The following is a 13,043-nucleotide window of genomic DNA, read 5'->3' on the forward strand; positions in this document are numbered from 1 at the left end:
ATAATGGAATAAAAGACGAATGGGGTGGAATTACTACCCGGTTGTTATAGCAGAGAAGACCCGACTTCCACGCAAAGGGGCGGCCTAGGTGGAGATCCATTGCTTTACCACTTTTGAGCATGTAAGGATCGGATTGAGCAACCCGGCGGAGATTATCCCAAAGACTAGAAGTCTGAACAAAGATCGCGTTCAGAGTCGGACTGTTGGTACGGCGGGACAACGCGTCTGCAACGGCGTTAGCAGATCCTGGCTTGTACACAATTTCGTAATCATAGCCAGCCAGTTTACTAACCCATTTCTGCTATTCGGATGTGAGGATCTGTTGCTCCAAAAGGAAACACAAGCTTAGCTGATCCGTTTGAATGACGAAGTGACGACCCATGAGATAAGGCCGCCAAAGTCGAATGGCGATGACTATAGCGAGCATCTCACGAGCATAGGTTGACCAGCTCTGCTTTGCAATGCCAAGAGAGAGACTCATAAAAGCGATGGCTTACCGTGTTGGGAAAGAATGACGCCAATACCTTCCCCGGAAGCATTAGTTTGTATGATGAAGGTGGCATCAAAATCTGGTAGGGCAAGATTTGGTGTAGTGGTCATCGCGGTTTAGAGAGCAGCGAACGCGCATCTGGCGTCGTCGTCCCAACAGAATTTTCCTTTCTTGAGGAGATTAGTCAGTGGTCTAGCGATAATACCATAGTCTTTAACGAACTTCCGATAGTACCCTATGAGACCAAGGAATCCCTAAAGTTCGCTGAGAGTGGTCGGGGGTGGCCAGTCGAGCATCGCTTGGATTTTGGTTTTATCGACTTGGATACCCTCGCCTGAGATGATGTGCCCCAGATATTCGAGCTCTAGCTTCCCAAATTCGCACTTCTTGTGTTTCACAAACAGACGGTGTTGGTGGAGGAGTTGAAACACAAGACAGACATGCTGCAAGTGATCATCCCATGTACGACTATAGATAAGTATATCATCAAAGAAGACAAGGACGAACTTACGGAGGTGGGGACGAAAAACCGAGTTCATCAATGCTTGAAAGGTGGAAGGTGCGTTGCAGAGACCAAAGGGCATCATCAGGTACTCATAGTGACCGTTGTGGGTGCAAAATGCGGTTTTAGGTACGTCGGGTGGGTGGACACGGACCTGATGGTAACCCGCAGTAAAGTTGAGCTTGGTGAAGATATTGGCACCGTGGAGTTTGTCGAACATGTCTTCCGTCGTAGGAATGGGAAAGCGATCTTTGACTGTGGTGGTAATAAGGGATCGGTAATCCGTGCAAAAACGCCACGACCCGTCTTTCTTCTTGACGAGTAATACGGGGGAGGAGAAGGGACTTGAACTGGGTTGTATCAATCCAGACTGCAGCATCAGGTCAACTTGCTTCTCAATTTCCGCCTTTTGAAAATGGGCGTAACGATAAGGGCGAACGTTAATGGGGTCGGATCCCTCCTTTAGTACGATGTGGTGGGAAATTTCCCTCGTCGGCGGTAAGGATGTCGGAAGCTGGAAGATGGAGGCGAATTCGTGGAGGAGGCACTGGTCGGGGACGACGGCAACGGTAGTTGCAGCGCCGTCGAGTGTGAGTGCAAACGCTGGCTGTCCCAAACAAGCCTCCTTGGCCACTTCGAACCAATAGGCCTGTTGAATGCTCAGTCCACGAAGCCCATGTAAAATGTGAGGCTTCCCTTCTGTGGTGAACTCCATCGTTTGGGCCTTCCAATCACATAGAGTCGGCCCAAGAGTCTCAAGCCACTGAATTTCTAAAACGACGTCGAGTCCCGTCAACGGCAGAGCATAGAGATCGACGACAAACGTGGACTCCCCCAGTTGCATAGCGACTTTCTGATACAAGGCGACCTTGACGTGAAAAGTCCTTGTGATTGTTGACTTCAAATTGAGCCGGTTGGCTGCTCGCTTGTTGACGAAATTGTGCGTGGAGCCGCTGTCAATCAACACCACCAAGTGTTGGCGATTGATTGTTTTCACTACGCGGATTGTCTTCGACGAATCCCAACCCGTAAGCGCCTGTAGGGTGATCTCAGGCTCCACCGGATCATGAAATTCGTCTTCTTCATCCGCCTCATCGGCGTCTTCCCCGAGCATGAGTAAGAGCTGTGATGTCTTGCACTTGTGACCGGGGCTGTAGCGTTCATCGCAGCTAAAACAAAGCCCAAGGCTCCTTTTGCGTTTCATCTCTTCCCAACTAAGCCGCTTAGGGGTTTGAGTAGGTTGCTCACGGTTGTTGGACTGCCGGGGTGACTGAACCGATGGGAGAGATCGTGGTGTCGGTGCGGTGGTTATCGCCAGCGGTGAGTGCGGTCGAGGGGTCAAAGTCCGCTTTTGTGCTTGCATGTGTTCGTCACTCATTTGAGCCAGATTAAAAACCTCCTGGAGTGAGGTTGGAGAAAACATGCGAACTTGTGCAGCGATTTGCTTGTGCAAACCACCAAGGAAGGTCCCAACAAGTGCGTCCTCTGACCAATTTGTAACCTTATTCTGCAACCGTTCAAACACGCGGATGCAGTCGCGGAGTGATCCGGTTTGTTGAATTTTGGAAAGGCGTCGTGGAAATGGGCACCGCGCATAGGACCGAAGCGTTTCCAAAGTTATGCTTTGAAAACCTCCCATGGTGTATCGTAGGCATCTGCGCCTAGACGTGATGATGCCGCTTGCCACCATTCGTTTGCCTAGCCGGTGAGATGATAGGACGCCAGCACGACATGTTGGTTAGGCGGTATCTCCTGGTAAGCAAAGTAGTGTTTTGCTTTGGTGATCCATTCAGAAGCATCGACCCCTGTAAAACGAGGGAGGTCGAGTTTAACATGTCGAGCAAGTGCGGGAGGGTTGTTGTCCACCCGACACAGCTCCCGGTTGTCGTGTGCCATATCGTCACGATTTTGGTTGACCGAAGCCACGAGGCGATTTATGGCTTCTCTATTCTCCTCTGCAACTCGACGGTTGTCTTCCACAATGCGATGTAACAAGACCTCCATGTTGTGAAACTTGTTAGCCACATCGGTTGTGAGTTTCTGAATTTTGTCCTGCATCGTGCCGAGGTTGACCTCCACATCCTCTAGCCTTTCCTTAGTCGCAGCCATTGGCTCCTCCTGAGGGCAAGCTACAACACCCTTCTTTTTGTTTCCGTGTGTATCTGGAATGGTTGCGATGGAAAAAAAATGAAATAAAATATCAGTGCTCTCATACTAATTATTAGTTGTGACCTCGTCGTATCACAACCTTAGTAACAAGAACAAGAACAACTTTGTAAACAAGAACAAGACTCGATTTTTGGGCAATTAATATTGCATCTTTTTGGCTTTTCTATTTCTTAAATAAGGGAACAAATACAAAGTAATGGAGGATTCACCCTCCTACAAAACATGAATCATGGAAAGGTGGAGAATGGATCCTAACAATCAGGAAGATCACTTCCCATTATTTGCAGAACAACGAAAAACAGAGACCTCGTCTCTTCAATCCAAAAACCTCTTGTTGGGCTTACGGGCCCTTGTTGACTTCCTCCTTAGTTGCGGCCCAGCAGCAAGCCCAACCTCTTCATCATCGAGCTCCACACTTTGGTATTCATCAGATCCTTTATGTAAAATATCACTTGTTGTATCCAAAGTCCACACATATTATGCCAACGATAGCATCTAGCTAGCTTTGAACTTAAACCGGTCAATTTCTTCAAATCAAAACCCTCAACTGAATTTCGACAATCAAAACATACAACTAGATAAGACAGTCTCTTTTGGTCAAATTATCATATCCACTGCAACATTTGTTCTTTTCTACACAATGAGTCTCAAGATTGCATCAAACCGCTAGAAAAAAAAACAAAATATTATCACTAATACACAATTAGTCTCACTAACCCCAGCGACAACCATCATCAAAATTACAGAATCCGCAATGCATATTAATGAATCAAAAGAGTTAAGATAAAACAGACAGACATTGTAACTAAGAATCAAATACCACAAGCAATGAGAAAAAAAGTAGTGCTTGTCGTTTCGAAATTGAAGTCTATAAAAAAAACAAAGAAGCAATCAGAAGCAATGAGAAGAAATAAAGAATCACAAAAATCCAAATTCACCGACACAAACTTACTAACCAAAAAAAAAAATGAGGATGCCAGTAGCTTTAGATTAGTACCGGTTCTCTCGAGAATGTTCCATTGGCGCAAAACTTAGACAAAGTTCTTGGGCTTTTTAATGGGCATGTATATGCTCTCATCAAATTCGACTAGACAAAAACAACAAACAAAATCTGATACAAAAACAAATAAACAATATGAACTTATTATTGGCTATTATCGCTAAACACAACAAAACCCTAATTAACGGTAATTACGTAATGAACAGAACAAGTTAGAGTTTTAATAAAGGATAGATTAAAACCCTAATTAAAGGACGGTGGTCGAGAGAAGCGGAGGAGCTAGGGTTTTGATCGCAAACAAATTGTGATTTTTCTTTCTTCTCAAGGCAATCCATCATATGCTTCTTCGTTCTCAACATACGATCCTCGATCATCTTTAATTCACAGAGATCGTCGCAATTACGGTAGAGATCAGGGTCTTCCCACCAAAACCCTAGCTTGGTTTGTGGGTTAGTAATCTTCGGAGGAGACTTGCCGTTGAGGTAACGGTCAGCAATTTCAGAGGCAGGAGAGTAGCCAGAGAAGGAGTAGACAACGTCGGAGTTCTCTGCAGGAGAGGTTACGAAGACGGCAATGTTGGCCCCGGAGAGAAGGCAGAGATCAGCGGCTTTGGAGAAGAGAGTTTGATGGCGTTTGCTGCAAGCCACCGATCGTTGTTGTTTAGTGTCGCGTTTCTTAATCTCAATCTTTCTCTTTGTTCCTCCTCTTCTTTTCATCGTCATGGTGAACTCAGATACGCTTGACGGCATTGTTGTGATTGCAGAATCAGAGAACACAAAACAAATGCACGGAATGATCTATCTTTATTCATAGGTTCCAATGCTTTTATAGGGAACTACATGATCAACAGCAAAAACGAAAATAACGGACACACGACTCAACTAGTTCAACTAGTTCCACCAATAGCTACAAAATAGGAAACAGAGCTTGACTCCTTCAGACCTAAAGAATCGGTCTAAGATAATTATTCAAATAACAAATGCTGACTCAACAATCCCTCCCTTGAACTGAACTCGATTAAGAGTCACAGTTCACAATGCTCAACCCGAACGCTTCCCTGATTCGTTGAAATGATGCCATCTTCAATGGCTTTGTCATGATATCGGCCAACTGCTCCTCTGTGCTGCAATGAACCAACTCCACAACTCCTTCCTTAGTTAGTTCTCTGAGAAAGTGATAACGAACCCTGATATGTTTTGACTTCCCGTGCATGACTGCATTTCTTGACAACTTGATAGTGGAGGTGTTGTCACAAAACAGAGTCATCCTCTCCTCTTGTGCATAACCAATTTCTTTCAATATTCTCTTCATCCAGATAGCCTGACACGCACAGGTGGCTGCTGCTACATACTCTGCCTCGGTTGATGACAATGTCACGATCGGTTGCTTCCTGGATGACCAAGCTACAGCCCCTCCACTCAGTAGAAAAACATAACCGGAGGTGCTCTTGCAGTCGTCTATGTCCCCCGCATAGTCACTGTCGGTGTAACCCAAGAGATCCCCATTTCCTCCTCTTCCATACCATATCCCAAACTCCAATGTTCCCTTTAAGTACCTCATGATTCTCTTTGCTGTAGCTAGATGTAACTCAGTTGGATTTGCCATAAAACGAGAAATGAGACATACCACAAACATGAGATCTGGTCTTGTGGCTGTGAGATACATCAAGCTCCCCACCATCTGCTTGTAAAAAGTTGAGTCCACCTTTACTCCAGCCTCATCTCGCCCAACTTTCTGTCCAGGAACAATCGGATTTGAAACAGAGTTGAAGTTCTGCATCTCGAATCTCTCAATCAGCTCTGCCGCATACTTCCTCTGACATATAAAGATCCCATCAGGTTTTTGAATCACTTCAATGCCCAGAAAGTACCTCATCATTCCCAAGTCTGTCATGTCGAACTCATTCTTCATGGACTTCTTGAACTCACTCAACATTTCTTCATCATCACTAGTGAACAACAGATCATCAACGTAAATGCTTACGATTAGAATTTTACCTCCCTTCCGTTTGATGAACAAAGTTTGTTCACCAGAGCTGTTCTCAAAGCCTTCTTTGATGAAGTAAGACTCAATACGACTAAACCAGGCTCTGGGTGCCTGTTTTAATCCGTATAAAGCCTTGTGAAGCTTGTAAACCATTCCCATCTTTCCTGCTATCTCATATCCCTGTGGCTGCTCCACAAACACCTCCTCCTGTAATTCTCCATGTAAGAACGCAGACTTGACATCGAGTTGATAGATCCCCCATCCCTTTTGTGCTGCAACTGCGATGATCAATCTCACTGTATCCATCCTGGCTACGGGTGCAAACACTTCAGTGTAATCAACTCCGTATTCTTGCGCATATCCCTTAACCACCAGACGAGCCTTGAACTTGTCCACTTCTCCTCTTTCATTCAACTTAGTTTTGTAAATCCACTTGACCCCAATTGCTTTTACACCTGTCGGAAGTGTAGTAAGCAACCATGTATGGTTTCTTTCAATGGAGAGTATCTCTGCATCCATCGCTTGTTTCCAGTGAGAATGTCTTGCTGCTTCTGCAAAACTGGTTGGATCTGCTATAATCATAAAAGCAAGATTCTCAATGTCGACTCTGGCCATGTTTGCTTCTTCCTCAGTGTCAGAAATCTCCTCTCCTGTGACATAATCTGCAGACCAAATTGGAGCTCTTCTAATTCTGCTTGTTGTCGCTGCTGTTGCAATCTGGGAGGGAACATCAACGTTTTCTTCTTCTCCTCCCTCCATCCCAGTTTCTGCAGCGATCTCATCTGCAATCTCATAATCATCTTCCCATTCAAGTTCTGCATCTGCTTCATTAACGTAACCAGACTCTTCCCAAATCCACTTTTTATCTTCCTCGAATATTACATCTCTGCTGATGTGAACCTTCTTTAGCACCGGATCGAACATCTTAAAGGCTTTGGATTCACTACTGAAGCCCAACAGGACGCACTTGATGCTTTTGTCGTCAAGTTTGCTTCTCTTAACATCAGGGATGTGAACATACCCGATGCATCCAAACACTCTGAAATGCTCCACTGATGGCTTTCTTCCACTCCATGCCTCTTCAGGTGTCATATCTCTTACAATGACTGTAGGAGAACGGTTGAGAACGTGATTCACCCACTGCACAACATCTGGCCAAAACGCTTTTGGCACTTCTTTCTCCAGTAGCGCTGCTCTCACCATATTCATGATTGTGCGATTTTTGCGTTCAGCGACGCCATTTTGCTGAGGCGTAAAAGCCGTAGTCAACTGCCTTTTGATTCCATGCTCTCTGCAGAACTCCTTGAACTCATTTGAGTTGTATTCTCCACCTCTATCTGTTCTCAAACATTTGATGACCAGACCAGTTTGTTTCTCTACAAACGCTTTGAAGGTTTTGAAGCAATGAAATGCCTCTGACTTTTCCAAGACAAAGTAAATCCAAGTTTTCCTTGAAAAATCATCAATAAAGCTTATCAAGTACCTCATGTTACTGTTCGATGGTGGACTGATCGGACCACATAGATCAGAATGAATGAGCTCCAGTTTCTTGGTGGCTCTCCACTTGCTCTGTTTCGGAAAAGGAACCCGGTGATGTTTTCCTTTAACGCATGCCTCACACGTGACTTTCACATCACCAATATCAGGTAGACCCACGACCATCTCTTTACTGCATAGCGTGTGGAGTCCTTTGTAGCTGAGATGTCCATATCGATGATGCCACAGCTCTGCCTTGTCTGAGACATTGATATGCAAGCATCTTTCTTCTTTGGTCTTTTCATTCGGTTCCCCCAAGAGAATGAACATTCGGTTTGAGCTCATCACAGATTCTGCAATTTTTCCCCTTTGAACAGTACATCCAGGCCTCGTTCTTGGAGTTGTCCAACACTTAGCAAATTGTTCTTCAGTTCCGGTACATAATAGACATCATTGATCACATAACTTACCCCACTAAGAGTGATCTTCACCACCCCTTTGCCACCAACCGTCAGCTTATGGTTGTTTCCGAGTTTCACAGTGTGTGTGAAAGTCGTATCCAGGCTCGAAAACATGTTGCTCTCCCCACACATGTGGTTTGAACAGCCAGAATCAACAAACCAAGCATCGCTCCTCTTTGTTCCGCAGAACTTTATGTATGTCATCAATAGAACCTCCTCTTTCTCCTCCAATTCTGCATAGTTTGCTCCATTGGATCCATCTGGACATTCATACGCAAAGTGTCCCAATTTGTGACAATTGTAGCACTCAATAGTGGCCTTGTTGAAGAAGCGGCCTCCTCTGCCTCTACCTCGTCCTCTGTAGGAGCCTCTGCCCCTCCCTCTAACAGTGAGTGCCTGATCTTCCTCTTCATGGCTCGAATTTTTGAATTTCTTCTCGTGCACAGACAGTGAGCTCTGCAACTCATCGACGGTCATGCTGCTCGTGTCTCTGGACTCTTCGATCGATACCACCACGTATGTGAATTTATCGGTCAGAGTGCGGAGAATCTTCTCCACAATTTTTGAATCTGGCATACTCTCGCCATTACTCCTCATCTTGTTTGATACCATCATCACTCTCTTGAAATAATTGTCAATGCTTTCATCGCCTTTCATGACAAGAACTTCAAACTCTCTCCTCAAGGTTTGGAGAAGCGATCTCTTGACCCGTTCATTCCCTCCAAACTTTCTCTTCATGGACTCCCAAATGATCTTAGAAGTTTTCCGGTCTAAGATCTGCTCAAACACCTCCCGCTCAATGGCTTGAAATAGGTAGTACTTGACTTGATGATCCTTCTTCTTCAGATCCTCAAGACTCTTCTGCTACGCTGCAGTTGTCTCGAGTCCTGCTGCTGTCTCAGGTATGCCTTCTTCTACGAGACTCCACAACCCCTTTGCTCGCAAGAGATTCTCCATCAGCTCGCTCCAATGATCGTAGTGACCATCGAACTTGGGGATCGTAATTGTCTTATCTTCACTCATCTCTCTCTTCACCGTTCTCTCTCTTCTCACTTTGATCACTCTAAAATTGTGTTTTGCTCTGATACCAAATGTGATTGCAGAATCAGAGAACACAAAACAAATGCACGGAATGATCTATCTTTATTCATAGGTTCCAATGCTTTTATAGGGAACTACATGATCAACAGCAAAAACGAAAATAACGGACACACGACTCAACTAGTTTAACTAGTTCCACCAATAGCTACAAAATAGGAAACAGAGCTTGACTCCTTCAGACCTAAAGAATCGGTCTAAGATAATTATTCAAATAACAAATCTTGACTCAACAATTGTTAGGGTTTTTTTGTTTGAGATTAAAAGAGAGAGAGAGAGAGAGTGAAGAAAAGAAACAAACTCGTATATTTATAGATAGATTCGATATCCTAACGTTGTATGACTCACCCATACTTATGTGTTTTCCTTTTTCTTTCCTTTTTTCGCTATTTTTTTTTTAATGTGATATCCTAAATAATGACGTTGTATGGTTTTGTGACCAAACTGTGCTTAATGTTTTATGTTTCAACTCAATAAAATGGAAAAAGAATTCTAGTAAGTAGAGTGAATTCCTACTGGATTTGCTTTACAATCTAATAATTTTTTGGTCAACCTTACAATCTAATACTTAAAATTTGGTATTTGATTTATAAATTGTACTTTTATCCACTCGCAAGTGAAATCTGTGAACCGTTTGTTTGAGAGACAGCCAGACATTGCATCAAAAGTTCATTGTAAAGAACCAATCTTTGAAGGCAGCGTAGATGGATGTCCCACTCATGACTCAACTGACTAAGACTCTACATCAGTCACCTAAGGAAATCTCCAACATGATGCAAATACTACTCTGACAAACATGAAAAATATGTATAGGATTTTAAGCTAGGATAAAGTTTGACCATGCAGTTGTTTCATTTTTCTCACGCAGTAGCATATGTTTGTTCTTGCCTAGACAACAACATATGCTATCAATATAGAAAACAACAATTATGGATTCGTTTTAAAACTGGAAAATAGAGAAGGTAAGTTGGAAAGTTTATGAGATTATGATAGTAACTTGGATACCCAAACTTGATGCGCAAGTCAAGTTCCTTGCTCTGTATTCATGGGGTATTCAGGTCGGGAAGCTGTGAACAGACATCGCTAATTCTTAAATTAGGCTTCTTTGCTTATTCTTCTCTTCATGTCTCTACATGAAGAAACTCTGCCTTTGGAAACATGTGTTGGTAATATCCTCTGCTCCACTCTCATCTGAGATTTCCTTGACTCAAACCCCTCCTCATTGTCACCAACGTGGCCATGTTCTCCCGAGCATGACGACTGTGTTGTGGCTATCAAGTTCTTGGGACCTTTACTCAGGTTTTGCAGATCCACTCAAAGGAACTCCGAGTGGACCAACATCACAATTGAAAACCTTTGCTTCTTCTACTTTGCACTTCTGTTTTCCGAGAAAGATGGCATGTCTCCCATATCGGGATCTCACTAACCATAGCCATAACCATCATCAAAATTACAGAATCCGCATGCATTAATGAATCAAAAGAGTTGAAGATAAAACAGACATTGTAACACAGAATTAAAACCCCCGAAACCACACGAAAATAATAAGAAATGAGAAACAAAGAAGCATATGTTTTCATAAGGAAATGAGGATAAACACATAAACAGAGGATGTTGCAGAGTTATCACTCACAAAGACTGAAATCAAAAGCTTACTAGCTCACGGATCCCCCTGAAGACTTCTGAATGCTGTCTTTATGTAGAAATGTTGTTTACACTCGAGGGTCAAGACATCACAAAGTCTGACCCTTTCTGTCTCCCTACTAGCTCATGGTCTCCTAACCGGGTCCCATGGTTGAGAGTGTTTTCGTAGCATCTGCATTACGTAATAATAAGAAAAGGATGGTTATTGGATATGACAAAATAGCAAATTGAATATGTTGATCTGCTCATAAAATATATCACTTGTTGTATTCAAAGCCACACATATTATGCCAACGATAGCATCTAGCTAGCTTTGAACTTAAACCAGTCAATTTCTTCGAATCAAGCCCAATACTTGGGATCTCTCACCTTTTATCTTACTCCAAACTGTGCACTTCAAATCTATATTAACATTTTCACAGCAATTTTGATAAAAAAGGCATGAAGTTGGTAATTATTTACATCCAATGAAGTTGGTAACTATTTACATCCAATGCCATTATAATTAATCATTTAAAACAACAAATGCAAAAACCAATATTTGCATATATGGATTACCCAAAAAAAAATAAATGGAAAATCTCCATTCATTTATTTCCATAATTTTATCATTAACAGTAGTTATCTATAATACTCTGAAATCTCTTCCACACTAATTTCGCATATGATTAAAAAATGAAACATGTAATTATATCCATATATATCCGGAAATATAGAAAGTAAGGTTTTTTTTATGAACAATATCATTATCATTAAATATATCAGATTTATATCAATTAAATTAACATAAGGTTTCCGATTTTTGTTAACAATTATTCCCCCTAGACTTTCCAAAAAACAATCGGACCAAATTGTGTTCATTCCAACAATAATTTGTACCAATTTTAGAGAATATGCCTTATGTTTTCTATAATATATTTATGCAATAAATATTGAATATTAACATTTATTTCAAATTGCTATATTTTATAATTTAAAGTTTGCTCACCAAGATTTTCTCGAAACTAACAAACATAATCCTAACCGTATGCTACATGTATAAATAATCTAACAATAGACCAAAACACGCAAAAAAAAACAAAAAAAACAGCACATTAAGGTTTAATCTTTGTTAACATTTCGTACTTCCATATTCTTGGTTTATTTTTTAATACTATGTTCCAAGCTGATTTTCTTTTTTTTTTCTGATTTGTCAGGGAACGGCTGGGTGATAAATTTAATGATAGTGACGAGACTTAAAGAAAACCAAAATGGTGAGAGCGATTCTTCTGCTCATTTTTGTTTTTATTTTAGGTTTATGATTATGTCTTGATGAGATTCATATTATGTGATACTGCAGCACGGGATATAGCATGTGGGACCCAATGGATGGGGACGATACAACAGATAGATGGCTTCATCATGAAATGGAGATAGATCCAACCAAATTGGTAGCATACCACTTGAAACGAAATCAAAATGTCTATTGTGCACCACCAAAACAACATGATAGTTAGAAGAAGGATGTGGATGAGCGGTCTAGCCACATCAGAACGAGGTGCAAGGTCCTGCAGGAGGTCACAACACAAACTCAGGGTTGGGTAGGGTTTTGATCTTAACACACAATCTCTCGACATCGAGATAAAGCAGCATGCAATGACCATTTTTTATTAAAAAAAATTATGGCCTTCTCTCCCACCAAATTTATTTTATGCAATTAACAATGTTTTTATCTGTTTTTTGGGTTAATTTTTATATGGTAAAATGGCAAAAAACTATAGACTTTTTTGTTTAATATTTTTAAACATATTATATATATTAATATTTTTGCAGCAATTTTGTCAAAGTAGTCTTGAAGTTTGAAGGTATTTACATCTAATGTCATTATCATTAAAATATTTTTAAAAACAAATTAAAAATAAAATCAAAATATGCAAAAATAAGGTATGTGAATTAAATATCCTCCTATCAATCAACTAAAATGTTTCTAAATTATATACACCCCGAAACCTAATTTTCTGGAAAACTAAACAAAATTTTTGTCATTCCAATATAGAAAAATCTATATTCGCTCCAATCAATCACATTCAATGTTTTGTCTAGAATTTTAATGTTATTATCTATATAGCTAATTAACTTTTGTTAAATGTTTAAAATATATTATTTAATAACTTTAATAAATTTAAATTATTATGGGATTGGTTATGATCGATATTCTTATAAATTTAAAAATATAAA

The 13,043-nt window shown here is 41.3% G+C and overlaps 1 protein-coding gene across 1 annotated transcript; it reads right to left on the bottom strand.

Annotated features, from left to right (window-relative positions):
* Window positions 1-7,967: 7,967 nt before the first annotated feature.
* LOC147942447 (uncharacterized) lies at window positions 7,968-9,107 on the bottom strand. The gene has a single exon (XM_087456058.1). The coding sequence runs from the start codon at window positions 8,820-8,822 to the stop codon at window positions 7,968-7,970; it is 855 nt and encodes a 284-aa protein (XP_087312184.1). The 5' UTR covers window positions 8,823-9,107.
* Between the last annotated feature and the right edge of the window lie 3,936 nt (window positions 9,108-13,043).

This window comes from Camelina sativa, chromosome 6, assembly GCF_030686135.1.
Source record: "Camelina sativa cultivar CO46 ecotype springtype chromosome 6, ASM3068613v1".
Lineage (NCBI taxonomy): Eukaryota > Viridiplantae > Streptophyta > Magnoliopsida > Brassicales > Brassicaceae > Camelina > Camelina sativa.

Bases quoted from the DNA above. Each gene is read 5' to 3' on its own strand.
- LOC147942447 (XM_087456058.1), bottom strand. From the start codon at position 8,822: ATGAAGAGAAAGTTTGGAGGGAATGAACGGGTCAAGAGATCGCTTCTC.